The sequence below is a fragment of the Cephus cinctus genome, unplaced genomic scaffold (assembly GCF_000341935.2).
Source record: "Cephus cinctus unplaced genomic scaffold, Ccin1 Ccin1_scaffold0171, whole genome shotgun sequence".
Taxonomy (NCBI): Eukaryota; Metazoa; Arthropoda; class Insecta; order Hymenoptera; family Cephidae; genus Cephus; species Cephus cinctus.
Genome location: NW_014332895.1, coordinates 16,676 through 42,207, shown reverse-complemented (window position 1 = coordinate 42,207; position 25,532 = coordinate 16,676). Strand labels below are relative to the sequence as shown.

Below are 25,532 nucleotides of genomic sequence, written 5' to 3'. Positions count from 1 at the left end.
AAAAGATTGTTTTGCATTCTTTATGGCCTCTCCTCTACACTGATGGCGACTGAAGACTGAAGACTGAAGACTTATAACGGCGTAGCTGTGATTAAAAGATTGTTTTGCATTCTTTATGGCCTCTCCTCTACACTGATGGCGACTGAAGACTGAAGACTGAAGACTGAATGGATGCGTATAACGGCGTAGCTGTGATTCTCCTTGTGATACAAAGTTTTTTAATTTTCTTTCGAACCAGATGAAAAAAATGTCATGTCCTTACATGTGCCGGATTCGTCTTGAAATCCTCTAACAGACAGGCGTAAAAAAATTATATGTTCAGTTGCAAAAAATTCAAGGTAACCTTGAAAAAACATTTAAAAAAAAGAGTTGACCAGTAATTTTTCACTATCACGTTAAAGCTCTCTTGAAACCATGCAAAAGCTGATAAAAACATTTTCGATCGGACTGCTAATAACAAAGTAATCTCTACTGATCACGATTCTTGGTTCACCCTGTATACCTATACGTGTCTATCTAGCACGTTTTGAATTTTGTTCCAGTTATCATGGGAACCTTGATTAAATCTGGACATTTCTTTAATAATTTTATATCATTTTATAACGGGCTTTGTAACGTATGAGAATAAGTTGAGCGTGTAGATTCATGTGGATTCATGTGATTTGAACAATAATTCTACAGAAAAGTCTCGATCATCTCCAAATGCATCGGGGTACTGTTGAAATTACCGAATCTCCAGAATCCAGTGCAACAGGTGCATCCCGAAGCGCGGGTAGTTAAACATCCTGCGAAGCACTCGCGTCGTGTAACGCATGTATGACGACGTGGGTGGGGTATTAAAAAACTTTGTGGAAAATGTTATTTTACATTTTGACGAAACTCTGAAGATTCGTTTCTACGGTGTATTGTCATAATGAACGTATCAGCCTGATTGATACTAATTGATTACGTTAAATGGCTAAGCTAATGTAGTTATCGATGCGTTGAGTAAATGGCGGTACAAACAAAAATTGAGAAGAAACGCGATAAGCTTGTCGGTAAATAACAAAGTGTATTTGACACGCGCCACTGAGTCCCTTAACTGCGATTACAACACCGCATCGATTTACTTCCGAGGGTATCAGTTCGTGGTTAGTGGAAGCTGTCTTGACTTACTATAGCTATCGTGTGTTTCACGGGCATCGCTTCTTCTTTTTTTGCCTTTTGTTACACGGAGGAAAAAGCCTGTGTATACGAAGTGGGAGATCGTTGGAGGCGAACGCTGCAGACGCGGTGCTGTTTTAGCTATAAGTGGTTTTTCTTCATGACTTTCTGGTACAGTCAGACTCTTGTTTGTATACTCCGTGCACCTATGGAAAGCGTATACGAAAGTAATATGTGTATATATGTATGTGCGTGTGCACACTACAGGTATTGTTTCGAAGCACATGAGGCTTTAAACCCGTCTAGACGATCCATTCCGTACAGTGGGTTTCTGGAGTGGCGATTAAAACCTTGAGAGATTTCTAAAGGTAGAAAAGGGAGATGTTAAAAAAATGTCTCCTGGACCTAAGTGCGATGGCCTAATCGTGAGGACCTTATATTCGCCGTTCTTAGCTACAGCGTCGAGGGCGATGCTTGCTTGGCAATTTGTGCAATTGCAATTAGCAATTATGCAAAGTGGGCACACGTTCGATGACGATAAAAAGAAGGATGGTGCAGTGGATGCAGACGTAAACGATGCTAAGAACGTCTCGACACGTTTCTTAGAATACCTTCACGACTTACGGGACTCCTCTTTATCGTGCACGCCCTGCTGTCCTTATCACTGTTTCACTTGTTTCTTGCATCAGTCGGGATCTAATGTCGTATCAAATGAAGGTGAACGGTTTATTTGATTTATATTGCACGACTAATTTCAGGTAGACCCAACTTTCTGGGATATTCTTTCATAGGGTTTTTCGTCTAGCATTGTATATTGGTACTTAGTTTTAATATTTATAAATTTGTATGAAACAGTTTGTACAGCAATGTTGTAAACGAGTTGCAGTTTATCGAGCAACCCAGCAATAAGTTCGTCGTTGCAGTGCTGGTTGGTTGTATAGTCAAAAAAGTACCTTGTTAGGACTTACAGTGTAAAAGAGTCTTCTGAGCTTGATTATGATTTGAAACAACGACCACAGAAACTGGTATTATTTGCTCTAGTTAGTTGGCTCGATAAAAAGGGTGACCTGAATAACTTGAATCAAGTTCCAATTAGGAAGCGTACTGTATAATAAAGTCGTTACTTATATAAGTTAGAATTGTGATAATGAATTGGAATTGATCACGTTGTTAGTTAAGTTTTTTTTATTGTTGATTTCTTATAGTTGTTTGCTTTGTTTCAGGTCTACGTAGCTGTGTTTCAGCCCTTGAGGGTATCCAGGCATCAGTTCAAAAAAATCTTGAATTGTATGAAGGTCATTCGGCAGCTGAAGTATCAGGAAGTCTATGCCCAGGAGAAGGTTACCAAAGTCGACTCTCTGTCTCTGGTGCTCTCCGGCAAGTAAGTATAAACGTCTGGTCGTTTGTTCTTGACGTCTCATCGTTTTTCTCACTTTACTCCCCATGGACGTAAGAAGTGTCTAGGATGAATATCGGCAATCGATGGAATATCCAAACACTTTATCCTACTGTTAGAGATCCTCCAAGGGGGAATTGTTATAGAGGGCATTTTATTCGTGAATTCGATAAAATATTCGATTCAATATATATACGTACAAAGTGATCGTCAGCTTGAATTCTGACTGCACTGCATTTTCATTACTGGGAACCGATAGCCAATATACCTTAATCAAAAGGTCTTTGGAATTTAAAATAAATTTTCATTTCCCTTGGACTTTTTTCATTAACTAATTTTGGAATCTGATGTCATGGCCTGACTATGACAGTGGTGATCTTTCTTTAAGAGATTGTTGTGTGGTGGACAAGGTAAATGTCAGATTAACCTTTTTGGTAATCGATATACTTCCATCAAAATCAATACTTAATATTGTATACTGAAATTTTGTCATTGCATAGTAGACACAAAGTTATTGGATTGGATGAAAATTGTTGTACAGTATGTATTTCTTTTGGAGAGCAGCATACAAAAATGAAATATACCATGTTTCAGCATTATATTAATTTATTGCGCATCTCTAAATTGAAACAATTAAAATATGTATTGATCATACAATTATAGATTGGTAGTATCACAAAATGGAAGAGCACTTCACATTGTCTTCCCGCATCAGTTCCTGGATTCGCCTGAATGGTTCGGAGTTTCTACAGATGAATACTTCCAGGTATTTTAGTTGGAATTTCGTAATAAAGAATATTGCAATGTTTCATATTGTTTAATAAATTGAAATGACTTATTTTCTAGGTATCAATAACGGCAATGGAGGAGTCGCGAATATTACTCTGGCACCGAGATAAATTAAAACTGAGCATAATTACGGATCAGTTTTTACAAGCAGTCTTTGATCACATCCTTGGCCGGGACGTCGTGAAGAAACTCATGCAGGTATCTATTTACTTAATATGAAAATTTGTTAGAAGATTGAAGTAAAGATTCCAAAAACATAAAATAATGAAAATATACGTCGTGCGCGCTCATCATTCAGCGCCACCACAAAGGTATCATTTTGAACTTAGCTTGTTATGCTAATGCAAAAGTTTATGTAAGCGTGCATTGTATGGAGCAGGTCAGTGAGACTATGGCAGCGAGCAGTCATCAGCAACAAAATGGCCAGGTGGTTGGCCTAGGAGGAATGACAGGTATTGAGAGTGACTCCGAGACTAAGCTCCTGGTTGTGAAAAAGACTGGTGACAGTCAGGGTATAACAGCTCTGATTAATCGACAGCTTCAAGGTACTTTATTCTCCCTTATCTTTACCTTGCAATTAGTAAATAGAGAATTTGGCAGAGAGTTTTCGACAGATACTATAAGATAATTTTTTACACTACTGCTCATCGAACAATGACATTCTTAATCTGTATAGTACCATCGAAGACCCTATCTGCCTAATGTCCTCAATGTAAATTACTTTTCAAAGTGAACCAGATACATCCTGACACACGTAGACCTCTGAATTAATCCGTTTGTATATTGTTATGTATGAGAGAAGGTTTAGAGTCAATGAATAATTTCAACAAATCTATTTTGACACATGGAAATTGACTTCTCTCCGGTATGCTTAATCTAAAGCTCTCAGGGTGCACGCTCATTGGATCATGTAGAGTATTAGCCTGCTACATAGGCTCAATAGTTCAAGCTCTTCATGAATTAATAATAGGATAATATTCGTGTGCGTATATGTGTATATATATACATATTTTTTTTTCATATGCATATATGTATATACATACACATACATATGTAGCATAAACGCGAGAAATAAGTCACATTGTCATTATTATAATTTTGCACCTATTTTGGTTTTGGTTTGGGTAGAAGAGAGAGTGCCGCTGCTGTACACGAGCCCTGAGGTGCTGAACAACGCCCTGCATCACCTTAACCACCTTCACGCGCCTTACGTACTCCCGCTCTACCCTGTGCGTAACAACGTTCTATCCTCCCAAGTAGAATCCTCGTGTACGAGCTCTGTTGCACTTTAGTGCAATCCGGGTCTACTGTACCCTTTTCCCACATGAGATCCAGATTCTGTTTGCGCCACGCGTGTCACTCACATTCCACCAACCAACTTGCCTACACTTCTTATTTTGTTCCCGGTCGTTATACCCAGGTGAGTTCTTTCCGTTCCTATTATATTTATTTATTTACTTTATCCTTTTTCATTCTCATACTCTTGTACTCTTGATTTATACACTATTTAATTCTATTCTATTTATCTTTTACGCATCGTGTTTTGTACATTCTCTTGGAAAGATCCATGATCACCGTCCTTTCTTGCCACGTAGAAGAAAGTATTATCTATGCATACATGATTATTTACTTCGCTATGCTCTTTCACTTAAATACCAACCTAAAGTTGGCTTAGACTTTTTACGCTTGCGAGGATGACTATCAGCCATTCTTCTTCACCTTTTGTTATTCAGGTAGTTTTGTCTTTGGCAAGATTAACCCGAGATTAGCCGCGTGACGTGTCTGAGAAACTCCAACTCAAATAAAGAACAAAATCGTGCGACCATTCCCGGGTTAACGAACATTGAGACTCTCCTGTTAGAAGTGCAGAAAAAGCTGTTGTTGTCATTACTAGTTTCCATGTAACTGCCTGAAAATTATCGGTCACTTGTACCTACTTGAATGTTTAATGCCTAAGAAATTAAGGTACTTATAAAATTGACGAAGTTCTGTCAATTTAATAAATGTGAGGTCAGTTCGTTGTGCACTTGACAAATTTAAAACGATCATTGTTCGTGTTTAGTAGAAATAACATATTGCTGTGCAAGTTATAGTAATTTTTTATTTTCGTCCAATTCGCGTATAATTCTGCTAGTACTGTCACCTGCGAATGTAGACATTATTTACTACCCGCCGTGACACCAGACGCTATTGTAACATAAAGCCTATGATTCTAAAGGAAGCCATTGTGGTACATAATACTTTCTTTGCGCGGAATATAATTTTGAAACCTCTTTTGCCAACGTAGAAGAAATGATTAGGATTTGATTGTTGGCAAGATTAAAATTGTCTTACTGTGCCTATGCCAGTGACATGGACGAGGCTAGCCGTAGTCTAGAATATTATTTATACCTAATCAGCTGCTAGAGGTGAAGTCTGATGCAGTGGTGTAAGCAGCAATATATTATTTCAACTCATCACCGATTGAACTTTGTTTTAACAATCAATGCAGGATAAAGGATCTCCAGTATTTTGATTTATCAAAAGACATCCTCTTGTACTTGTTTTTATGCAAAGTGTACAAAGTCATTGTATAGCTTATATATATTTGTGAGTACTTATAGTCTTTCTTATTAGAAGTACCAGTATCTCTGCTCGTAGTATAATAGTGTAACAAGATATGCTGGACTCATACTTGATTAAGGCAACCATGACGACTACATAAGGAGCACGAACTCCATGCATGTATACATACAGCTTCCCAAAATAAGAGGGCACTAGTGTTCTGTATGCACCGAAATAGTGGAGGGGTATAAGGCGGGTGTTTAAATTGAAAATCATATTTGATTACTTCGAAAATTATAAAATAAATAATTTAACCTACTTTAACTTAAATAAACAAATAATAAAAATGTGCAACGGCAATTACTTTTAAATATTTGCCTGCTTACTTCACATGTATTTATTATGCTATATTCAGGTCAGTACAAAAGGGAAACTAGCGGCGCTAGTGGTACAAAAAGAAAACGTAGTGTGAACGATATTAGTAGCAGGTTCTGTCAATTTTCCCATTTGAATTCGTGCTCCTTATGTAGTCTCCATGAAGGCAACAATGCACTATAAAGTCAACCATGACGCCAGCTATACCTGTTATATTTCTTTCTTGTACTACATGCGGTCTAATGTCATATTCGAGTCGGGCATATGCTGCAGGGAAGAAAAAAACAACTTACAATTACCACGTTCAGGATTAGATTCTTAGGTAGATGAAATGAAGACAGAAAATTAAAAAGCAAGCTTCACTAGTAGTCACGCAAAAGTTTTAATTTGGTTAGGTACTGACGTTCGTCTCTTCTTTGCCTAGGTTTGCCTAGGATTAAATACTATTACTGTGGTAAGTTTTAAATACAAAGGTTGACTTTCTATAACTATCCTCTATCTTATAATGTATGGTCATATTGGCATGAGCGCAGTCATTGTCACTTGCACGACTCGAGAAAGCATTCAGTGTGAATTAACGCTTTCTCCCTCAAATACTTCAAGTTCCTCGCGCTAGATGTCACTGACGACAGGGATCTTCTCACATACGTACTTTTTGGTTACATTGGTTATGATTCCACCAACGTCGAACGATAGTTGAAATACATTGAATGTATACCTATAGTTCACTAATATATATATATATGTATATGCAACAGGCGTATTTCGTCTCTCAACTCGACTCTGCTGGAAACATAGTACTGTTGTTCTCTTTATCTTTTGTTTTTGTTAATTCCTCCTAGGCAGGATTCGGTCGACCAAATTCATACCTTTGTATGCTTAGTCTACACAGTCGGACAAAGTGCGATTCCAGTCACTACTGCACATGAAAAATAAAATTGAGTACACGCACACGTGACATACAAGTGATCGAATCAGCTGGTAAACTGTAACGAACAAGAATGAAGGAACTTGACGTTACTTTGAAGATCAGTGTCTACGCAGTTATCCATAATTAGTTTGCACTGCCTAAATTCGTATAACAATAATCATAGGACCGGTACGACATGGCTCGACAGATACTAGATCCGGTTGCGCTAGCTCTGATTGGGAAACTGATAAAGAAAATTGGTGGCGAATATAATATAAAGAAATGCCTGCTTACCACATGTATTCCCGGATCTCGACTGTTTGTTGTCTTTTCTCAAGCTTTTGCCGTAAAGGTCAGCAGCTTATCCGTTCGATGGTATAATCACGCTTTAATCCCTGTCAATTAATTTTACAGCAGCAGGAGATCCCAATGCCTGGCGATTGGGAAGGATCGAAGAGACTGACCACGAGACGCCTGTCTAACCCAGGGGTCACAATTTGGGCACACATTCATCATCCTCTGCAGTCAATAACGGAAGGCCGTGAATATCTTAAAGAACAAGAAGAGAAAAATTGGTGAAATAACAGAAACTAAGCGGCAGCCGACATAACGTCAACAGGAAGAAGAAGAAAAATAGGACAACGTGAAGTGGTGTGTGTGTATGCGTGTTTATCCATATGAAAATATCATTTGTGTTAGCTGCTGTGTGCGTGTATGAGTGTTCCTGTGTATGCGTGTGATATATATACATATATAGTTTATCCAATGTGACTTTGTCATCCCATGGTCTCCGAGTACCTAGTCAAACAGTTGAGTACCACGACTGAGGACGAATGGCCGACGAAGAAGACTCACGACTGACTTTGATCGCCACGTGCGATAGTCCCGTACTAATTTATCGTACCGAGGTCATAAACGTATTGATATGGTCACGAGAGAACAGAAAGAATTAATGATTCCTTTTGTAACTCCGAAATGCTTCCGTATTTCTTCCCGTCGAGCGACCCAATGTTTGCGCCTCGTAACGCGTCCGGTAGTGCTTTTTCTATTTTGCTACTATTCACGTATGCTTCGAGCGTTTGCTTATTTATTTAACTGTTTTTCTGTTCGACCCTTTTGATCATTGGATTATTAAGTTGTTGCTTCTTTATACGTCGTTGGCTTTTGGAGCCAACACCAGTTATTGTTTTTTGGCTCTTTTGCGTTTTTCAAGAAAGCGATTTTTATACCTGGCAAATTTGCTGCGCTTTTTACTTTCCTTAGGTTAGCTAGGGAGTACAATGAAGAAGAAGAAAATAATGGAGTCGTCTAGGTTATGGCCACGTGGTACGAGCTATAATATCATTTTAACCCGTAGTCCGTCGACACTTTGAAGGTCGAAATATAACAACTTTTCTTGCACATTCTCATATAAATGTTGTTCCATGTGTCGGTCTATGTGCATGAGTCACCAGGTGACGCCAAGTGACGTCATACGGGCGGACTAAGGGCTGAAAGCGACTACTGATGCGTACATATATATATATATACATAGTAGAGTATCAAACACACACGTATTATTGTATGTACGCTAGATCTTAATACTCAGAATGTAAAGTTCCAAGCGTTTGGCGTAGCTTAACTGTTCCGTTGACAGCATCTGCCAAAGGTACATTATCTCTGGTCAGGATAGAATGTCCTTTTCTTTTTCTTTGGTAATACACATCCTCTTGCTCTTCTTCTCGGTCACTGCCAATATGTCTCGGCTGAAGATATTTATACTCGAGATAAATGATGATGGTGACGTTAATTAATACTCGCGTACATCTTAATTGATTCTAGAAACGTCGTACAGTGTGTTGTGATGTTGTTTATGTCATTCAGTCAAAATCGTGCGATGACGATCCTCCTCATACATCTTTCCATCAGTCTCGATCACTCTCCTTAGGGTAGTGCATCCGTTTGGCTGATTACGAAGAGGTTAAACCCCATTCACACGAATTCTCCTTTAGTCGCTCTTTGGAAAATGTTCTATTGTATTTCTCATTTATGGCTACTGGCATGCTCCGCAGACGAGAAGGTGTCTCTGCAAAAGTTCTGAAACTGCTTGCAAAAGCAGCACGTGCTTTTTCGCTCATGTCACGCTTTTTTTTAAATCCGATTAACGATTTCGCGTATATCCGATAAGTGCGCTGCTGTCGCATTTACAGAAAAAAATTGAATGTCAGGTCACTGTAGAATGTTTACGTATCATTTGTACGACAAAGGGAGAAAAGGAAAAAGAGTGTCTATATTAGTACATTATAATACAAGTGCGGAAAGTTGGTGATTCCTACGAGTGTGACACGTTTCAGAATCGAGGCAAACGTCACACGAGTAGGAATCACCAACCCGCACGCGTATCATATACTATTTTTTGCAACAACGTACGGAAAGTTCGCAGGATATGCACCAAAAAGAAGAACGAAATGGCCGATTCTTGATGAGTTCAGAGTGTGCGGGAATCATAACATTCCCGTCACTTATCAAGAATGGACCATTTTGTGCTTGTTTTTTGGTGCACAAACTGTATATTTTCCGTACAGCGTTGCAAAATAGTATATTGTGCAACGAGGGCGAAAACGAGCGTTTTCGCTCTGCTGTTGAAGAAAATACATTTTCATGTGATCCATGTAGTTAGTAGATTTCCTTTTGTCATTTATTTCTATTGTAAATTGTAATCTGACGATCAGGGAATTTGATATGTCGATACGGCAGATTTTACAATTGAAATTCTTTGGGAAATGTCTATCCGTAATCTTTGTACGTTACCTGTGTCGTTGTTTAGAATTGAGATATGGCACTTGCAAAGTATCCTCCCTCTCTCTACTGAACTTGAGTTCGAAATGTTGAGCGAAAAACGACTTCCGCTATTTTATAATTGAAGCAATGCTTGAGCAGCTGTTGAATTGGCGATAAGTAAAATCATGACGTAAGAATATGGTAGCTAAGTGGGTGTGGCCTTGTGCGACAAATTCGCAAGTTCAAATTTGACTGTATTGCGAACAAGTGACGGACAGAGGGAAAGGACTTGTCGTACGTTACATTGTGGCATTTTGCAAGTAACGAAAAAAATAGTAACCGAGAAAGTGATAGAGGAAACAGAAACGGGGTGGTGCAGATTGACCACATGTTTTTAAAACCATTCATCTGTCGTGAGATGCAGTACGAGCTGTACATACAAGTTATAAATATGTATATAACATTATCTAAAGAGATTATATCCACCGTACGATCAATTCGCAAGAACTGTTTGGAGAAGACTCGTTACGTCATATTAACTATGATGTAATATTATGTCATTATTATTATTAAGTGGGCGTTCCTTATTGTCTGCACTATGTTTGGATGACCAATCGCTTACTGCTACTAATTTTCCCCTACCTGTGCCAGCAGCTACGCCCATTAGTCATTGGCGTGGGCAAGAGTATGAATTTCTTTGGTTATCTTTGGCTTTGATAATTGGCATATATTCGAGCCATAGTTAATCAATTGTCGAGGGCACTTTCAACTTGGCTATTTTGAATTGTCGGATGTGAGTTATTATCATTGCCTTGTTTGCTGAAATCTGGAAAGTCAAATAGTGTTTCAGCTAACAGAGATATTATGGATGCCTTGGGAATTCAGTTTGAATGCCTTGTATCCCTTTTTGGAGCTTAATACTTTCGTACGAGTCGAGTAAACTCACGGTTAATGTGAATAGATCTTAGAGACAAAATCCCATATGCCTTGAGGAATGTGGATTGAGTGACAGGTATAGTTACTCGATCGGAGGGACAAACGTGTATTTTGTTGAGAGTAGAGATAAATTTATGCGATTTGTAATGATATCAGATTGTTCTGGTATGGACAGAGTGATCAAAATATATGAATGTATTGTTTAGAAATCCTATATGATTAAAAACAATATGGAATGTATGACAGTTTATTATTGATAATGAATTACCTATACGTGATATTAATGAGGATCATTATAATTCAATAGAAAACAGAGGTTTAATCATTCAAGGATCTCACAGAAGAGTGGGGAACCAATAATCTTGTGGTATGTATAATTTATATTAATCTATAAAGAGTATGTATTTGCAAATGTAAATGGAATCGTTAATTACAGGTGATTGATGTTAGAATATTTGCTTGCACTTTAAAAATCATTGTAAATTAATCTGTCATTCAAGTTCACTTTATTGCTGTCCATATTAAGTAGAAAAATGGAATTCTGCTGGATACTAATGTTGATAATCATTACTTTGACTTTTTAGTTCATTGATGTCAGTTACTGTATCTATTTACGCATTGAACTAACCATAATTGTTGTTAGTGATACAGTACAGCAAGGACATTAAGTTACCTAAGCATCGAGCTATTGCCAAACTTTTGAGCATGATATACAATGCACTCTATTGCTACTGCAATAGTGCTTTTATAAAAAAAAAATATTAAGGCCATGTAATCTTCTGCCGCTTTTTTGTGTCAGTCAACAATGTAACCTGCAAAAATTGAGCGTCCTTTGTTCGTGCGTTATTAAAAGTAGTATTGCATATTTGATGATTAAGAATCATGATAGCTGAAGCTAAATTACAAGTTCACTTACATTGTCATTGTCTTCATTTTTTCGTTTTATATTATTGTGCAGAGATTCCTTGCTCTTTGTTGAATTTGATAAACAAATTTTCTTGGAGGTAGGATTTGCCTCTTTGATAATTGGCTTTAACCGGTTTGTTTTAGATGTTTCAGCTGCATTACTACAGTCGACATTGGTACTGTTGCATGGCATCATTGCCCTGTAAATACAATATTACTGTTACTAAGTAACATGAATTTGTGTTGAGCTTTAATGTTATCTATAATTAATTTACTTCAAAGCTGCATTGTCCTCATAAGTTGCAGTTGCAATACTCCTCTTTATTCGAAGACTCAATATCTTTCGGCCAAAATACCTGGATTCACTACACTGTCGTTGAGGTAACGGTAATGCCACTCTCTTAAATATTTCAATAAGTTCAGGTTTGCTTAACGCTTTGAAGTCCGGAACTTGTATACATTTCTAAAAGCATAAAAGTATAAGAATTTAATGTCTTCAAAATCTACTCCAGAAAACATAAATATAACCTATAATATCACTTACGTTCTTCAACACTTCTCGTAGTGTCTCTTCTGACAGAAGTTCTGGTCGCGTTAATTGATATTCTTGTAAATTTTCCATACCGATTTACCTCAAAAATGTATGGATGTACTGCAGATTGGCGACTACTTCTTTTCGTCATAAGATTCTCAGCCGGTATACATCGCCTACAGTGAATGAACACCTGTGTGTGCCTGTGTGTTAAAAAAAAATCACTATACATATATATAGATATAATTTAAGTAAACACCTCGTCTAACTCGAGCTTGTGTGATGTCGCAGCCTAGTTACAAATAATCTAACTAGGATTTGAGCGGCAAGTTCAAATGAGGAATTAAAATGGGATCACGATCTCCCCAAATCAGAATTAATTGCTTTCAAATTCTTAGTCTGTCATTAACGGATAAATAAGATATATTTTAGACATTTTAGAGAAATCTTTCTACCCCGTACACGTGCACAAACATATTGGCCACAAAGAATGTGGACATGGGTCATTTGTTTATTGTTACCTTAACCGAGTAGGAGTTAAATTATAAATGACTCTTTGTGCGTAAGAACAAGGCCCTTGATCTTGGGTTAGGACAGCGAGACCCCACACGTTGGACCTCCACAAAGGATAATGTATGAGTGCTGATGCGTGCATGAGAGGTATAGAGGACTGTATCTTTTGGGATCCAAGAGAATAGTTCGATGTTTGGTTTTAAAAGGTGTACTTCGAGTCTATATTGTAGAGTCAATTAGCTAGAAAAAGTAAGTATTTGGTGACAAAGGAGGAAGAATAAGGAATGAAGGAATGGTAGTAAAAGAAAACAGAATGAAAAATAAAGGAAAAGTCAACGAAATACGCCCCTCCTCGTCCATTTCCGTAACGTCCTACCTCTCTACAAGGGAGCTATGACCCCTCCGAGGTCCAACAGTGGAGCACGTTTTTTTTTTTGATTGAGGAAAATCCCCGAGTTCTGTGACTATCGCGCACATGACTAGGGGGGAAGAGTCAAAGGAAAGATTCACCGCAACGAAAGACCACGGACGTAGCACCCGACGGCGTCTTTGCAAACATCGCCAGGACGTTCCGAGGAACGATATTTGACGCTATAACCTCCGCCACTTCCCATCGAGCAAGCTCAGTGGGTTAAACGCAAGAGACCGGGTCCACCGTCGGTGGTGCACCCCATCAGCTATTGAACCCCCGCGCAAAATGTCGCCGACAGATGGTGACTTTAGACTAGCAGGTGCTGAATAGCATCCGCATCTATCCCATGTTAAGCTGACCCAAAAGCACAAACACAGGCAGGACTTTACCCAAAGCTAACGGACTACCCCGTACGACCTCTCCACCGGCACATAAGATCGATTTTACCCACACGTGCGCTGAAGTGTTAATGACATGTTGGAACGTTTTTAGCAAAGCGAACAAATTACATTAAAGACGCGGAAGGTAAACACTTTGATTAGATTCACTATATGAAAGACCATGACCGTAGCGTACCTTAAGGGGCCTCAAGGCCCCCGTCGGGAGATTCAGCGAATGAGGCGGAAGGGCAACTCCTGACACCATGGTCTATAAGCGTACCTACTACGACAGATTGACTACATTTTGATGACTACTTGAATGAATATGCTCGAGCCGACCAAAGGAATAGGATAAGTAAGACAAGTACAATGGAAGAGGAAGAAGAGTAAAATGAGAAGATAGAAAGGAAGATAGAAATAATGAAGTCAAGAAGTATAAAAGTTAGGAATAGAGGTATAAAAGTAGAGAAGAAATAAGTAGAGAGATCAATAAGAAAGTAAAGAATGAAAGATAGAGAAATAAGGAAGTAAAGAAGAAATGAATATAGAAAAAGAGAAGGTTGGAAATGAATAAGAGGGTTGCTTCCAAGAGACCAGTACAGGAGACCAGCTTGAGGAAAATTGAGCGCTGCGAGTTCGCCCACTGCGTTACCCTCCACTCCCGGCTGCTCCCACTCGCAGAGTCCTGCGCGACGAATTTGCGCGCACGCAATTTTCGGCAACTTCGAGTACTTCTAAATATTCTTGTCCAGAATTTCTGATTTCCAAGCGTTAATATCCAACTTTATCGATTTAATAAATTATTTTAATATTCCAAATACTTAATTTATTAATATTTCAATTTGAGCGTAATTTATTTTCGACATATTATAATTTCAATTCAATGTTTATCTACTCCGCATATTTTGCAAGATTTTGATTTAACTTCAATTTTATATTGGGTTGGCAAATAAGTTTGTTGGGTTTATGTTACGGTGGTGATTCACTCCTAGTCGCTCTTGTTGTTCTTGGCGGTATTGTGCAATTCTATTGTGCAGCTGAAAGTCTAGGTTCCACATAAGTTTTCTGTGAGTGTACGTTTGGCTAACGTCAGTTCTCTGTGCTCTACGTAGCTGTAAAAATGGAAGTAAATAAGTTGCATTATCGTCATATTTTGCTTTATTACTTCAAAAAAGGTAAACGAGCTGCGGCAGCTCATAAAAAGATATGCAGCGTATATGGGAAAGATGCCTTAACAGAACGCGTATGCCAAAAGTGGTTTGCGAAATTCCGTTCTGGAAATTTCGACATTAGTGATGCACCTCGCTCTGGTCGCCCGACCGAGATTGATTCAAGTATTGTAAAAGACTTCGTCGATCACAATCCATCCTATTCAGTGCGGGAGATTGCTACAGCACTTACAAGGAAGGTCACCTTCCTGTACTCCCACAACCTGGGTCGAAAAAATTACGTTTTGTAGTTCACATCAAAGTATAAACCCTCACAAAAAATAAGCTGCCCACTTGCATATTTAAGGGGTGAAATTAATTTCTCAAAATCGGTGATTTTTGCTGACATCCACTTTATATTTTGAAACAACTATATTTTTTATGCTTTTTTTCTGCATAAAAACCGGGGTATGGGCTCAAAAAAATAAAGAAAAGCGTTTCCGTTAACTCCATCAAATATTTCAGTTGGGGTGTTTCAGGATTTTTCAAAGGGATAAAAACCACCCCTAAATTTTACCCCCGAAAATTGTTTTTTATCATATGTCAGATTCTAATTGATATTTTTTAATAAAACCAAGTGGAAAATATTTGTCATAAGAATTCGAAGATATGAGGTGTGTTTATGACCCAAGGGGTTGCAACCCTTATTTTATATTTTGAAAAAACTAAGTGCGCTGCTGGAGCTGACACCCGTGTAGCATCTCAATTTTTCAACAATGTTTCAACAATAAGCTTTTTCAAGAGTTCTAGAGGAGTTCTATAGTTCCTGATAGGTTTTAACGATAGTTCTGTTACGTAATACCGTTAAAATACGTACTTTCCAAAAATTGAGGTGGCAGTCGTGGTCGATTTTTATTAACTAAAACACCATCAGGGCCACTGGGACGTTAATTGAGCTCATAGCAGTCTCCTGCGTTTATCCCTACCCTTATGTGTCTTCTCCTTATCAATTATTATTGTTACCATAAATTCACTTTATTACTTAACATTTATATAAAATACTTAGCACAATACATACAATTATTCTAGATGTACTTATACGCTGGTACATGGGTAAGCTTTGTGACGTGATTTTTCGATTCACTTTCACAAGGCGACTCCGGCTACCGATACAGATAACGTTCTCGCTATCTGGTTCCCTTCGTGTCACCATCCTGCTCAGAAGCTATTGTCTCGGGTTGATTCGTATAGATATGCCAACGCTCTCGTAAGATTTCGTCATTGTTTATTTGACGTCGAGGTGCTCGTATCTGCCGTGGGGAAATATAGTCTCGACGTAGTGAGTTGCCCGGTAGAGGACAGTACCCGACGGAGACGTCTCTACGGACCGGCAGAAGTTCGGGTGAGATACCGGCGCCCCGCTGGAGATGGGCAAAGGGCTGTAGAGCGGGCGGAGATAAGGTTTCGTTACGATAAGGAGAGGAACCTCCTACCCGAGTTAAAGATGCGGTACCCAGCTGTCGTCCGATGTCCTGGGGAAGCCGCCGTGGAGGAACTCCAAATGTTACGTACCGATTCGCTAAGGAACGCTCTCGATTTGATTCAAAGGGACGGCACGAGAGAAAGGAAGAATTATCGGCTATAAGGATCTCGACCACTCAGATGATCAGAATGATTAATACTCGAATTTGACTATTGTCAAAGCAGTCTGTCTCGGGGCACCGACTGAGGTGTCACGAACTGCCTCGCGCTCCCGAGCTGCCTATTGATAATTTTTCTAGCTGTGTTTCGGTACGGAAACGGTACAGAAAGTTATCGCTCGTGTACTTCTCGCGTTGCTCTCGCGATATCCAGGAAATTTTATGGATTTTCTGTGAGTGTTCTGGAAGTGCAGTGCTGTGTCCTAGTGAAGTGCCCAACTCAGTGTCTTTTGGATGCACTTCTTGGCCTTCACGGATCAGCTGTACCAGCTCCGGTAAATACATCTCCACTGCGTTTCATCGTTTGTACCTTCACAGTTTTCTTATAAATTCAAGATAAGTGCGTAGCAGGTACAGTGTCTAGACGTCTGTTCTTCAAGTTTTTCAAAAAAGTATCGTTTGTATCTCTTTCCAATCAGTCCCCTTCGAAAGAGTATAGTCTCTAGTACATCTCCACTGCGTATGTAATTGTTGCAGATTAGCATGTCGAGATTCAAACGCGGTCATGCGTATATGAAAATCGGTCCTTTTCAGGATCACTCAAAACGTAATACGTTGGTACAGCTATCGTGTCAGATTAAAGGAATAGACATTATAAGGAATAAAGGGTACCTTCAGAAATTCATTGACGTCACAGCGAGCGATTGTATCTTACTCAATTACATGCAGATAAACAGGGACACTAGGACTCTCTTAGTGTCATTGGCCTAGTGTAAGCAGGCCTTGCGGGCTGGCTCGCGACGTCATCTACGCTTCGTTTAAACGCGCTCTGATTGGTCGCATTACTGCAACTTCAACCTTAACTATCTCGAAATTTTGATATATGAAATAAAAAATGAAAATACACGTATTCCTTAGAATTTGTTAAGGAATGCAACGGTGTTACTACAGTGCGTTTCATAACGAACACCTTGTATATGTTCATCTGTACTTGATATAGTGTATCATTATTGGATTTGTCGAATAAATTATCTTGTAACACTTATACACGTTGATATTCTTTTGCCCTCTGCCGATATCCCAGTGTACGAATGCGTTCTGTCTCTCTCTTACTCTCCTCCGTCCAAACAGCATCCTTCTCCTTCTCTTCCTCTTTCTCCTTTATGCTTTGACACTTTGGCAATTCGATTGTAATTGTACTTTGTAATAAGCATATCTGATATGTGTAGAGACGTTAAGAAAGTGGAATATGTGAATATGACGTGTAGTATTGTTCCATATAGTATATCAACGATGGGGGGCGAACATTTCGTTGTTTAAAGATGTTTTAATAAAATAAAGAACATATTGCGAAGTGAGAGATGGTAAAGACTGAGGGAACAAGGAGAGAAGAAGATGCGTAAAACGTATGGATGACGACCAGATTATTCTAGAGGAGCGAGAAAAGAGAATACTCGAAAAAGTAGAAAAAGTAGGAAGTATAAGGGAGCGAAATGGGCCCGTCCTCGCCCATTTCCATGGGCTCCTGCCTCTCCACAAGGGAGCTACGACCCCTCCGAGGCTCCACAGGGGACCGTATTTTTTTTTTGATTGAGGAAATTCCCCGAGTCCTGCGGTTGTCGCGCACAGACTAGGAGGGAAAACTTGAGGAAAGGAGGGAAGTCGGGTCGAGCGACAAGGAAAACGCAAAAGAGGAAGGTAAGTTAAACGTGAAAGTTCTACCCCCTAGTCAAGGATTCACCGCAACGAAAGGCCACGGGCGTAGCACCCGGCGGCGCCCTTGCTAGCACCGTCAGAACGTTCCGAGGGACGATATTCAACGCTACAACCTCTGTCCCTTCGCACCGAGCAAGCTCAGTGGGTTAGACGTAAGGAACCGCGTCCGCTGCCGGCGGCGGACCCCGTTAGCCATTGATCCCCGCGCAAGATGTCTCCGACAGACGGTGACTTTAGACTAGCAGGTGCTCAATAGCACCCGCACCTAACCCAAGTGAAGCCGACCCAAGAGTACAAGCACAGATAGGATTTTATCCAGAGCCAACGGACCACCCCGCACGACCTCCCCAACGGCACAAAGGATCGTCTCTACCACGGTCTTACATTCAGGTCTGGAAACGAACGTGGTGGAAGTATTCCCGCTTAGTGTCCAAATTCACTAACTCCGATTTACAACACAAGGTGCGCCACCTGTACAGGGGTATGCGACAGAGATGGATGATAGCTTGTGTGTCATAGCTTGTGTTACGCGAGGGTAAACGGCGAGGGGACCCCTGTACTAGTGGCGACGCGCCGAAGAACTAAAAAATTTGGACAGTAAGAGGGACTATCCCCACCACTAAAAATTGGTCTTGTTGCAAGACCGTGGTCTCTACCCACACGAGTGCTGAAGGGTCAACGACACGTTGGAGCGTTTTTAGCAAAGCGAACAAATTATACTAAATACGCGAGAGCTAAACACTCTTATTAGATTCACTATACGAAAGACCATGGCCGTAGATAACCTAAGGGGGCTCAAGGCCCCCGTCGGGAGACCCATAAGGTCCTGTTGCGGCCACAACTTGGGTTCGTCCCACTGAGCACGCTCAGCGGATGAGGCGGAAGGGCAACCCCCGACACCACGGTCTATACGTGTAGCTTCTCTAACAGGGTCACTACCATTTTATATGACTACTCTAGTGAATATGCTCGACCCGACCAAGGAAATAGGAAAAGTAAGACAAACACAATGGAATGTGAGAGGGAGCAGAGCGAAACGAGAAGAAAGAAATGAAGTTAGATATAAAGAAGTGAAGAAGAAGAAAAGTAAGGAATAGAGTTATAAAATTGAAGAAGAAATGAGGAAAGAGATAAATAAGAAAGTGAAGAATGAAAGATAAAGAAATAAGGGAATAAAGAAGAAATAAATATAGAAAAAGAAGAAGGTTGGAAAAGGATAAGACGGGTGCTTCCAAAAGACCAATATAGGAGACCGGCTCGAGGAGGAATGAGCGCTCCGAGTCCGGGCACTGCATCGAGCGTTTCCCTCAATCTCGCCGCTCCCACTCGCTGATCCCTGCGTGAAGAATTTGCGCGTACGCAATTTTGGGCAACTTCCAGTACTTCTAAATATGCTTGGCCAGAATTTCTAATTTCGAAGTGTTAATATTTTACTTTATTGATTTAAATAATTATTTTAATGTTCTAAACACCTAATTTATTAATATTTCCATTTGAACGTAATTTATTTTCGATATTGTACAACTTCAATTAAATTTTTATCTACTCTGTATATTCTGCGAGATTTTAATTTAGCATACTTCTCAAGAACTATTGAGAAAGTCTATTGATGAAACATTTTTCAAAAATTGAGGTGCAACACAGGTGTCCAGTTGGCACCACACTTTTTTAAAAATATCTTAAAAATGGTTCAACAATAGGCTTTTTCAATAGTTCTTGAGAAGTTCTATAGTTCCCGGTCTCGTTCAAAGGGTTGCTTTGGGACCAGCGGTGTTCACGTTGCATTGGGACACGTTCGTGTTCACGTTTAGCTCGGCTACGACGGGATTCGCATTGTCGACGAAGGCGATGATCACATAATCCTACTTCCAGACTCGCCGTTACGATTTAGCGCCATGATTTTGGTATCGCCTAAAACCTTAGCGTTGTCCATCTCCCTACTCGTCTCTGCTGGCAATCTCCCTATTCATCTCTGGTATTATGAATATAATACGTTCCGGTTAAGAGTTTCGATTTTCCACTTTAGCAATTTCAGGTTTCCGTTACGGTGTTAGGTATAACATTTACGAAATTTCTGTTAATGGTTACCATTTCGATTACAATTACGGACTATAGTCCCTGATGTAAATATGACTTCTCTGCGCACAGTCAATGTAGCAGCTACAATTAAAATTTTGATCGGTCAGTGCTGCCACCTACCTGGATGAGAGAGAACTTATACCATGTACCTACGAATGATAATAAGAAATAAATTTCTAAACAACATATAGCCAAGGGACAATGACTACGACGTTTTCTTTCCTGCGAATGTTCACGAATTCCTCTAAAATGTTGCCTAAGATTGATTAATCCTACTTGAATCCTAAAACCAAGCGTGTGCAAAATTTGGGAAAATTACGCGAATATTCTTCTCAAATTTTGCACATGATTAGTTAATCCTGCTTAAATTCTGCACGATAAGAAGTAATCGATTCAATCATTACAGTTATATACAATTTTTATAAAATATTCTATTCCCCTATGTACCAAATGCTCCGAATGCGATCAGTATTATTCCAAAGTGCAACAGTCATGATTAGCAATACAAAAATTATCTGAATAAAAAATTAATTTAAATTTTCTTTCAATAAACAAAATGATACAAGTCACAGGAAGAACTGCGTGAAAGCATAAATAAAGTAATAGTCGATGAAATAATATAAAAATCAAGGAAGTTGCAGTATTTCAATGGCCGTTTCCACGATTGGATTCTGTAAATTATCACTTTCAATTGTAATCATTAAAAAGTCACCACCCTTTAGTAGTCCCATAGCAATTTGACAATTTTAATCCCACGCGTATCGCAGCTTCATCATCCCCTAACGATGCGTGAACTATCCCATGACATGTTCATATTATTTGCTGCCAGCCCACATGCCAAATGATATATTATTTATATACATATATATAAATATTCATATGTGGTAACATCTTACCGCACTAGACTTTAGTATTTTCTCAATGACAATGACACGTGCTGCCACGTGTTCATCCTGTTCACGCCTTCGCACTTACACTACATACCAATTTCAATTTGTCCTTGTATTACTTCCGTTTATTCTCCTAGGACACGTGCATAATTCATCTGCCACATTATCACTTAGATAACACGCTAGTGTACTAGCCACGCGTATGTAGACGTATGATATTTTCAGAACACCCTTTCACAGATTTCGCATAGCGAGAAAAATATACAATATAACGATAGAAGGGTAGTATTTTTTTTTCATTTTCACATGACGCTCTTCAAAATTAAATTCAAAATGGAATTTTTGTCTTGAATGACTTTGACGGGAAACTTCGTTAACGTTGAAAAATTTTTTATTATTGCCAATGTCATGAGAGTCTTCAATGGGGGATGCTGAAGGCTCCAGTATGGATTTCTCGGGTGGATCAGGTGTTCCGCGAGATACATCTGCGACGGGATAATAAACGCCACCTCCCAGTCGATTTGGTCCTGGAATATCAACCGTAATTTATTATTATTTGGATTGTTGGAATTTCTTTATTAAACACTCACGTGCTTAGATGCTAGGGAAATTTTGTTCCTTCAAATAAGCCAGCCTATACTCAAAGAGCAATCGCCGTGTGATAACGACGAAATGGAAACGCAGTAAAAACAAATCCAGCAGTTCGTTCATAATTCATTTGTCTCAAAATGGCCGCTGGCGCTAAAATTCAAAATTTATAAATAGACACAAATAGCTGTACGACGAATATTTTCTCATTTACAGCATATACACTGTATACAGTCAAGATGGGGTATTTTTTGAAATTTATGAAAAATTCATCATTTCCAAATTGTCGATAACGGCGATTATACGGATATTAAATACTGTGTGAGTAGTCGATCGATGCTCAGCGTTCCTGAGAGGGTGAGTATTTTAAAATATGAATAAAAATGATTAGCATGGTGGACAGAGACAAAGGAGTTCCAAATAAGGGTGGCCTTTTTGTGCAACATCAATATCCAAAGGCGCATGAACTGTCCCGACGTAATGGCGACGATCTTTAGGTGCAGACGACTATTCACACAGTCACGTTATTGTGTATGTGTTAGTGGGTAACGAAATCCCGTATTCTGATTGGAGCATTGAGGGGATGCTGGGATCGATGGGCGTGAACTAAACAGGGGATGAAACTCCGCCCATCTCGATAGCGTCAATCTAGTCGCTCTGCACCCTCGCGCTTAGATCTTATCAGATAGAGTTTTGCGTTGGTGAAAAACCGGTCGGAAATCGTGCGGAAAATCCTTTTCTTTTGCTCCCTGTAAAAAAAAAAGGTATTATGAGATCCGGGTATTTTTGAAAACATCCCTTGGTGCCTGCAGTGTTTCCTTTTGTCATTTATTGGTCTCTTTGTTTTTAATATTTTTTTTCGCAAAAAGACGTTTTGTGATTCGCTGTGTAGGTTAATGCGATAGCACGGTGCAATGTGCTTTTGAAGATACAGAAAAAAATCGTTATGCAATTTGAAAATTTTGTGTCGCGAGGAAAACGTAGATGTTGTGAACGCAGCCAAAATCAATGCATTACCTATGCCCCGTGTATTTAGTGATTTCAAGTGGAAAAAGGAAACAAGGATCCTTTTTGAAGAGCGTTCTGGAATTTTGCTTATAATATCGGTAAGCCAAGATAAGAAATAAATTACATAATGAATGAATAAGAATGATCCTTAGAATTGACGCTTGAAGTTATCATATATCAACCATTGAAAAACTTCTTGGCATTATTAAATAATGAATTTTCAACAGCAGCACGAAAGCTTATTATTCAGATAATGTTATGAAGTAGTTTGAAAAATAAAATTTAATACAAAGGACATGGGCCCTTGAAATTTCTATGTCAGATAACAATCTCAATCGAACATCGCAAGATGCTGTGTCCCATTGTGAAAAGAGTCAATTTACATAGAACAAGACGAATCTTTGCGAATCGAGTATCCTCTTTGATTTCGTTCCTTTTCGATTTCCTAAAATATTTAAAGGAAGTCGAAACCGCCTTCGTCCATACAAACGGTTGTTTTACCATAAAAATCTGGTCGAACGAGGGCGATTCGTCGCTTCAATACCGTCGTTCTCGTAAATATTTGACGAGCCGTCGCGTCATGCGTTATGCAGACTGCGGCGAGTTCGCCTTAATAATTGACATCCGGGTGAAATTGTCACGTCTTCTTGAAAACTGCAACGACGAGGAAGAGTAACGATACCTTCGAGAAATCGTGTGGCCACTAAAATTCAAATGGTTTATATCATGTACGTATAAAGGTGTAGACATATATAGGCAAGGAAAGAAAAGAAAGAAAAATAATATTCTCACATTCCTCGCACCTTCCCTTCAGGAAATGTCTAAACACGTAGACAAAATATTTGCTAGACTTATCTAATTACAGCAGGAACCCCTTTCGTCCGTGGAGAATTGTTGTTTTCCAAAATTCTTAGTCGACCCACAGAAAATCACCTTCGGGAATTCACACTGAAACAATAAATACTGGAATAACAAGATTTCTATAGTGGAAGGGCGAAACAAGATTTTTGTTAAGAGCGCTAAAGCAATTGTTGGTACGGGCTTGTTTATCGCTGTTTTGTACTTACAGTCTTTTGTCGGATAATGGAGAGGGAAGCCCTTCTTCCACTTGCTGCTTGCTGTAACTTGAGTTTTCAACCGCGACGAAGGTTCGTTGATAAATTGAAGATTTGCATAAAACTAAAACAAGTAAAGAATGGATGGGTAGAAATTCCTTCAAAAAGAAAAAAAAAATAATGCAAATCATTAAGAAATGTTAACGAGACCGTGAAGTCTAATGATTAACTCTCTCTCACTTTTGCACAGAGATAGAGAGAACGCGATGGGAAATGGCGGACATAATATTGTTAATGGCGTCGGTCCTGGCTCCGGGACTTTATCGCGAGAGGAAAGACGTCGCAGGCGTCGCGCCACGCAAAAGTATCGAACGGCACACGCAACGCGGTGAGAAGGAACTTTAAAGATTTGTACCGTACTTGGTCGAGTTTATTAATTTAACACTGAGGGGCGTGGGCTCGAGGTTGAAGCCACGTCCGCGAACAATCAGAATAAAAACAATGATCTTGTACTCTTGTCAACAGTGAAAGAGTAAGAGTCGAGGCATTCAATTCAGCGTTCGCTGAATTGCGAAAACTCTTACCGACCCTGCCGCCGGACAAGAAGCTTTCCAAAATCGAAATTCTACGTCTGGCCATCTGTTACATCGCCTACCTCAATCACGTTCTGGAAGCGTAGTTGATATCAATGAAAAATATTCATTCTCTCTTCCTTATTATTTCTCTCCCCCCTCCCCCTCCATCTCACAAGAATGCGTTTCTCGAAAATTGGGTTAACCTAAAAATATTAGCTCTAACGAATCGTTCAGCCTTGTACATAACCTGCCTATTTGTGATAAGGGGCTCCAGTGCCCCGTGTACTGTGTATCTGTTCTGCGAATAAACTCATTATCGTATACATCTATACATATATCGTAATACACTGTCTTTTATTTCTATGGACATATTGACGTTATGTCACAGTCATTGAATACCTTGCGAACCATTCCGATCATCCTTGCCAAGTCTTTAAAGGATAATTCATTCCAAGTTACGGCACTTCAGTGAAATTCATTGTGAAGGGATGAGAACGCTGGCCCTTATGCTCCCTCGGGATCATTCGATTCGAGCTAAGTGAAAAAGAATGGGATTACAGGAAGGCCAACTTCACGGATCGACGCCCTTGTCGATTAATTCCCTAGTGCACTCTCCTGGACTCTAGTTCTATTTCTCTATCCTGTTTTCTGTGTCTATTTTATATGCCTGTCGTGCGTAGCGAACGACAAGGATTTGACCACTGTTGGAAAGTCTTATACACAGCTGTCGGTGACTTTTATAACTCTCTCTCTCTCTCTCTCTCTCTCTCTCTCTCTCTCTCTCTCCTATTCACGGGAGATATAGGAAACTATAAAAATCCGAGAAAGCTTGTCTAGTAACAATTTTAACAAACTTATTTCCATTAGTCGTACATTGCCATGCACTTCTTAAAGTTTTCAATAATAACTTTGCAACTTGTCCTCTCTATTTAGTTCAATGATACTCTTAATCGATGTTTAAAATCAAACTAATCAGATGACAGTTGTCAAACCTTACCACTGATTCTATATATGACCATTTATATTGCACCCCAACAGTTTCTACATATATTCCGCATGCATCGGTAATCTTTAGTCACATATGCTCCTGCCTTCTTTACCGAATACAATCCCTAGGGACTCCTTCCACCGCTCAATAACGAACGGGACTAACAAATTGCACTATCGGGATTAGTATCTGCTGTAACGGTACTACTCACATGATACGCTGCATCATTTAAAACATTAAGCCTCCTTA

The 25,532-nt window shown here is 39.3% G+C and overlaps 3 protein-coding genes and 1 long non-coding RNA gene across 15 annotated transcripts in view; 2 read left to right on the top strand and 2 right to left on the bottom strand.

The window, feature by feature from the left end:
* LOC107264479 (blood vessel epicardial substance) overlaps positions 1-11,093 on the top strand; it is a 26,073-nt gene extending 14,980 nt beyond the window's left edge. For 2 of the 10 annotated variants that reach the window (XM_015732772.2, XM_015732774.2), the window contains exons 4-9: positions 2,367-2,524; positions 3,203-3,305; positions 3,386-3,526; positions 3,705-3,873; positions 4,457-4,748; positions 7,572-8,016. In XM_015732772.2, the coding sequence (XP_015588258.1) occupies positions 2,367-2,524; positions 3,203-3,305; positions 3,386-3,526; positions 3,705-3,873; positions 4,457-4,620 (735 nt within the window). In that variant the 3' untranslated portion in view covers positions 4,621-4,748; positions 7,572-8,016. Of the gene's footprint in view, positions 1-2,366; positions 2,525-3,202; positions 3,306-3,385; positions 3,527-3,704; positions 3,874-4,456; positions 4,749-6,671; positions 6,702-7,571 lie in introns of all 10 variants that reach the window. The other 8 variants (XM_015732773.2, XM_015732776.2, XM_015732778.2 and 5 more) reach the window with 8 other exon arrangements.
* LOC107264484 (ashwin) lies at positions 5,872-12,515 on the bottom strand. Of its 3 annotated transcripts, XR_003058806.1 has the most exons (5): positions 12,304-12,514; positions 12,035-12,222; positions 11,770-11,959; positions 7,452-7,706; positions 5,872-6,514 (listed from the first exon to the last, which is right to left on the bottom strand). XR_003058806.1 is itself a non-coding variant. In XM_015732786.2 (4 exons), the coding sequence occupies exons 1-4, from the start codon at positions 12,379-12,381 to the stop codon at positions 11,615-11,617; spliced, it is 525 nt and encodes a 174-aa protein (XP_015588272.1). In that variant the 5' UTR covers positions 12,382-12,515; the 3' UTR covers positions 11,228-11,614. The 3 variants fall into 3 exon arrangements, 2 of the variants coding, with proteins under 2 accessions (XP_015588272.1, XP_015588273.1); XM_015732786.2 differs by lacking the exons at positions 5,872-6,514; positions 7,452-7,706 and adding an exon at positions 11,228-11,683 and having other exon boundaries at positions 12,304-12,515; XM_015732787.2 differs by lacking the exons at positions 5,872-6,514; positions 7,452-7,706 and adding an exon at positions 11,228-11,665.
* A 9,503-nt stretch (positions 12,516-22,018) lies between these two features.
* LOC107264449 (helix-loop-helix protein 2) lies at positions 22,019-24,592 on the top strand. The gene is made up of 4 exons (XM_015732689.2): positions 22,019-22,763; positions 23,735-23,813; positions 23,971-24,108; positions 24,246-24,592. The coding sequence occupies exons 2-4, from the start codon at positions 23,749-23,751 to the stop codon at positions 24,397-24,399; spliced, it is 357 nt and encodes a 118-aa protein (XP_015588175.1). The 5' UTR covers positions 22,019-22,763; positions 23,735-23,748; the 3' UTR covers positions 24,400-24,592.
* On the bottom strand, positions 23,172-23,845 carry LOC112493880. The gene is made up of 3 exons (XR_003058800.1): positions 23,733-23,845; positions 23,458-23,613; positions 23,172-23,368 (listed from the first exon to the last, which is right to left on the bottom strand). It is a non-coding gene; the product is annotated as an uncharacterized LOC112493880 (long non-coding RNA).
* Positions 24,593-25,532: the final 940 nt, after the last annotated feature.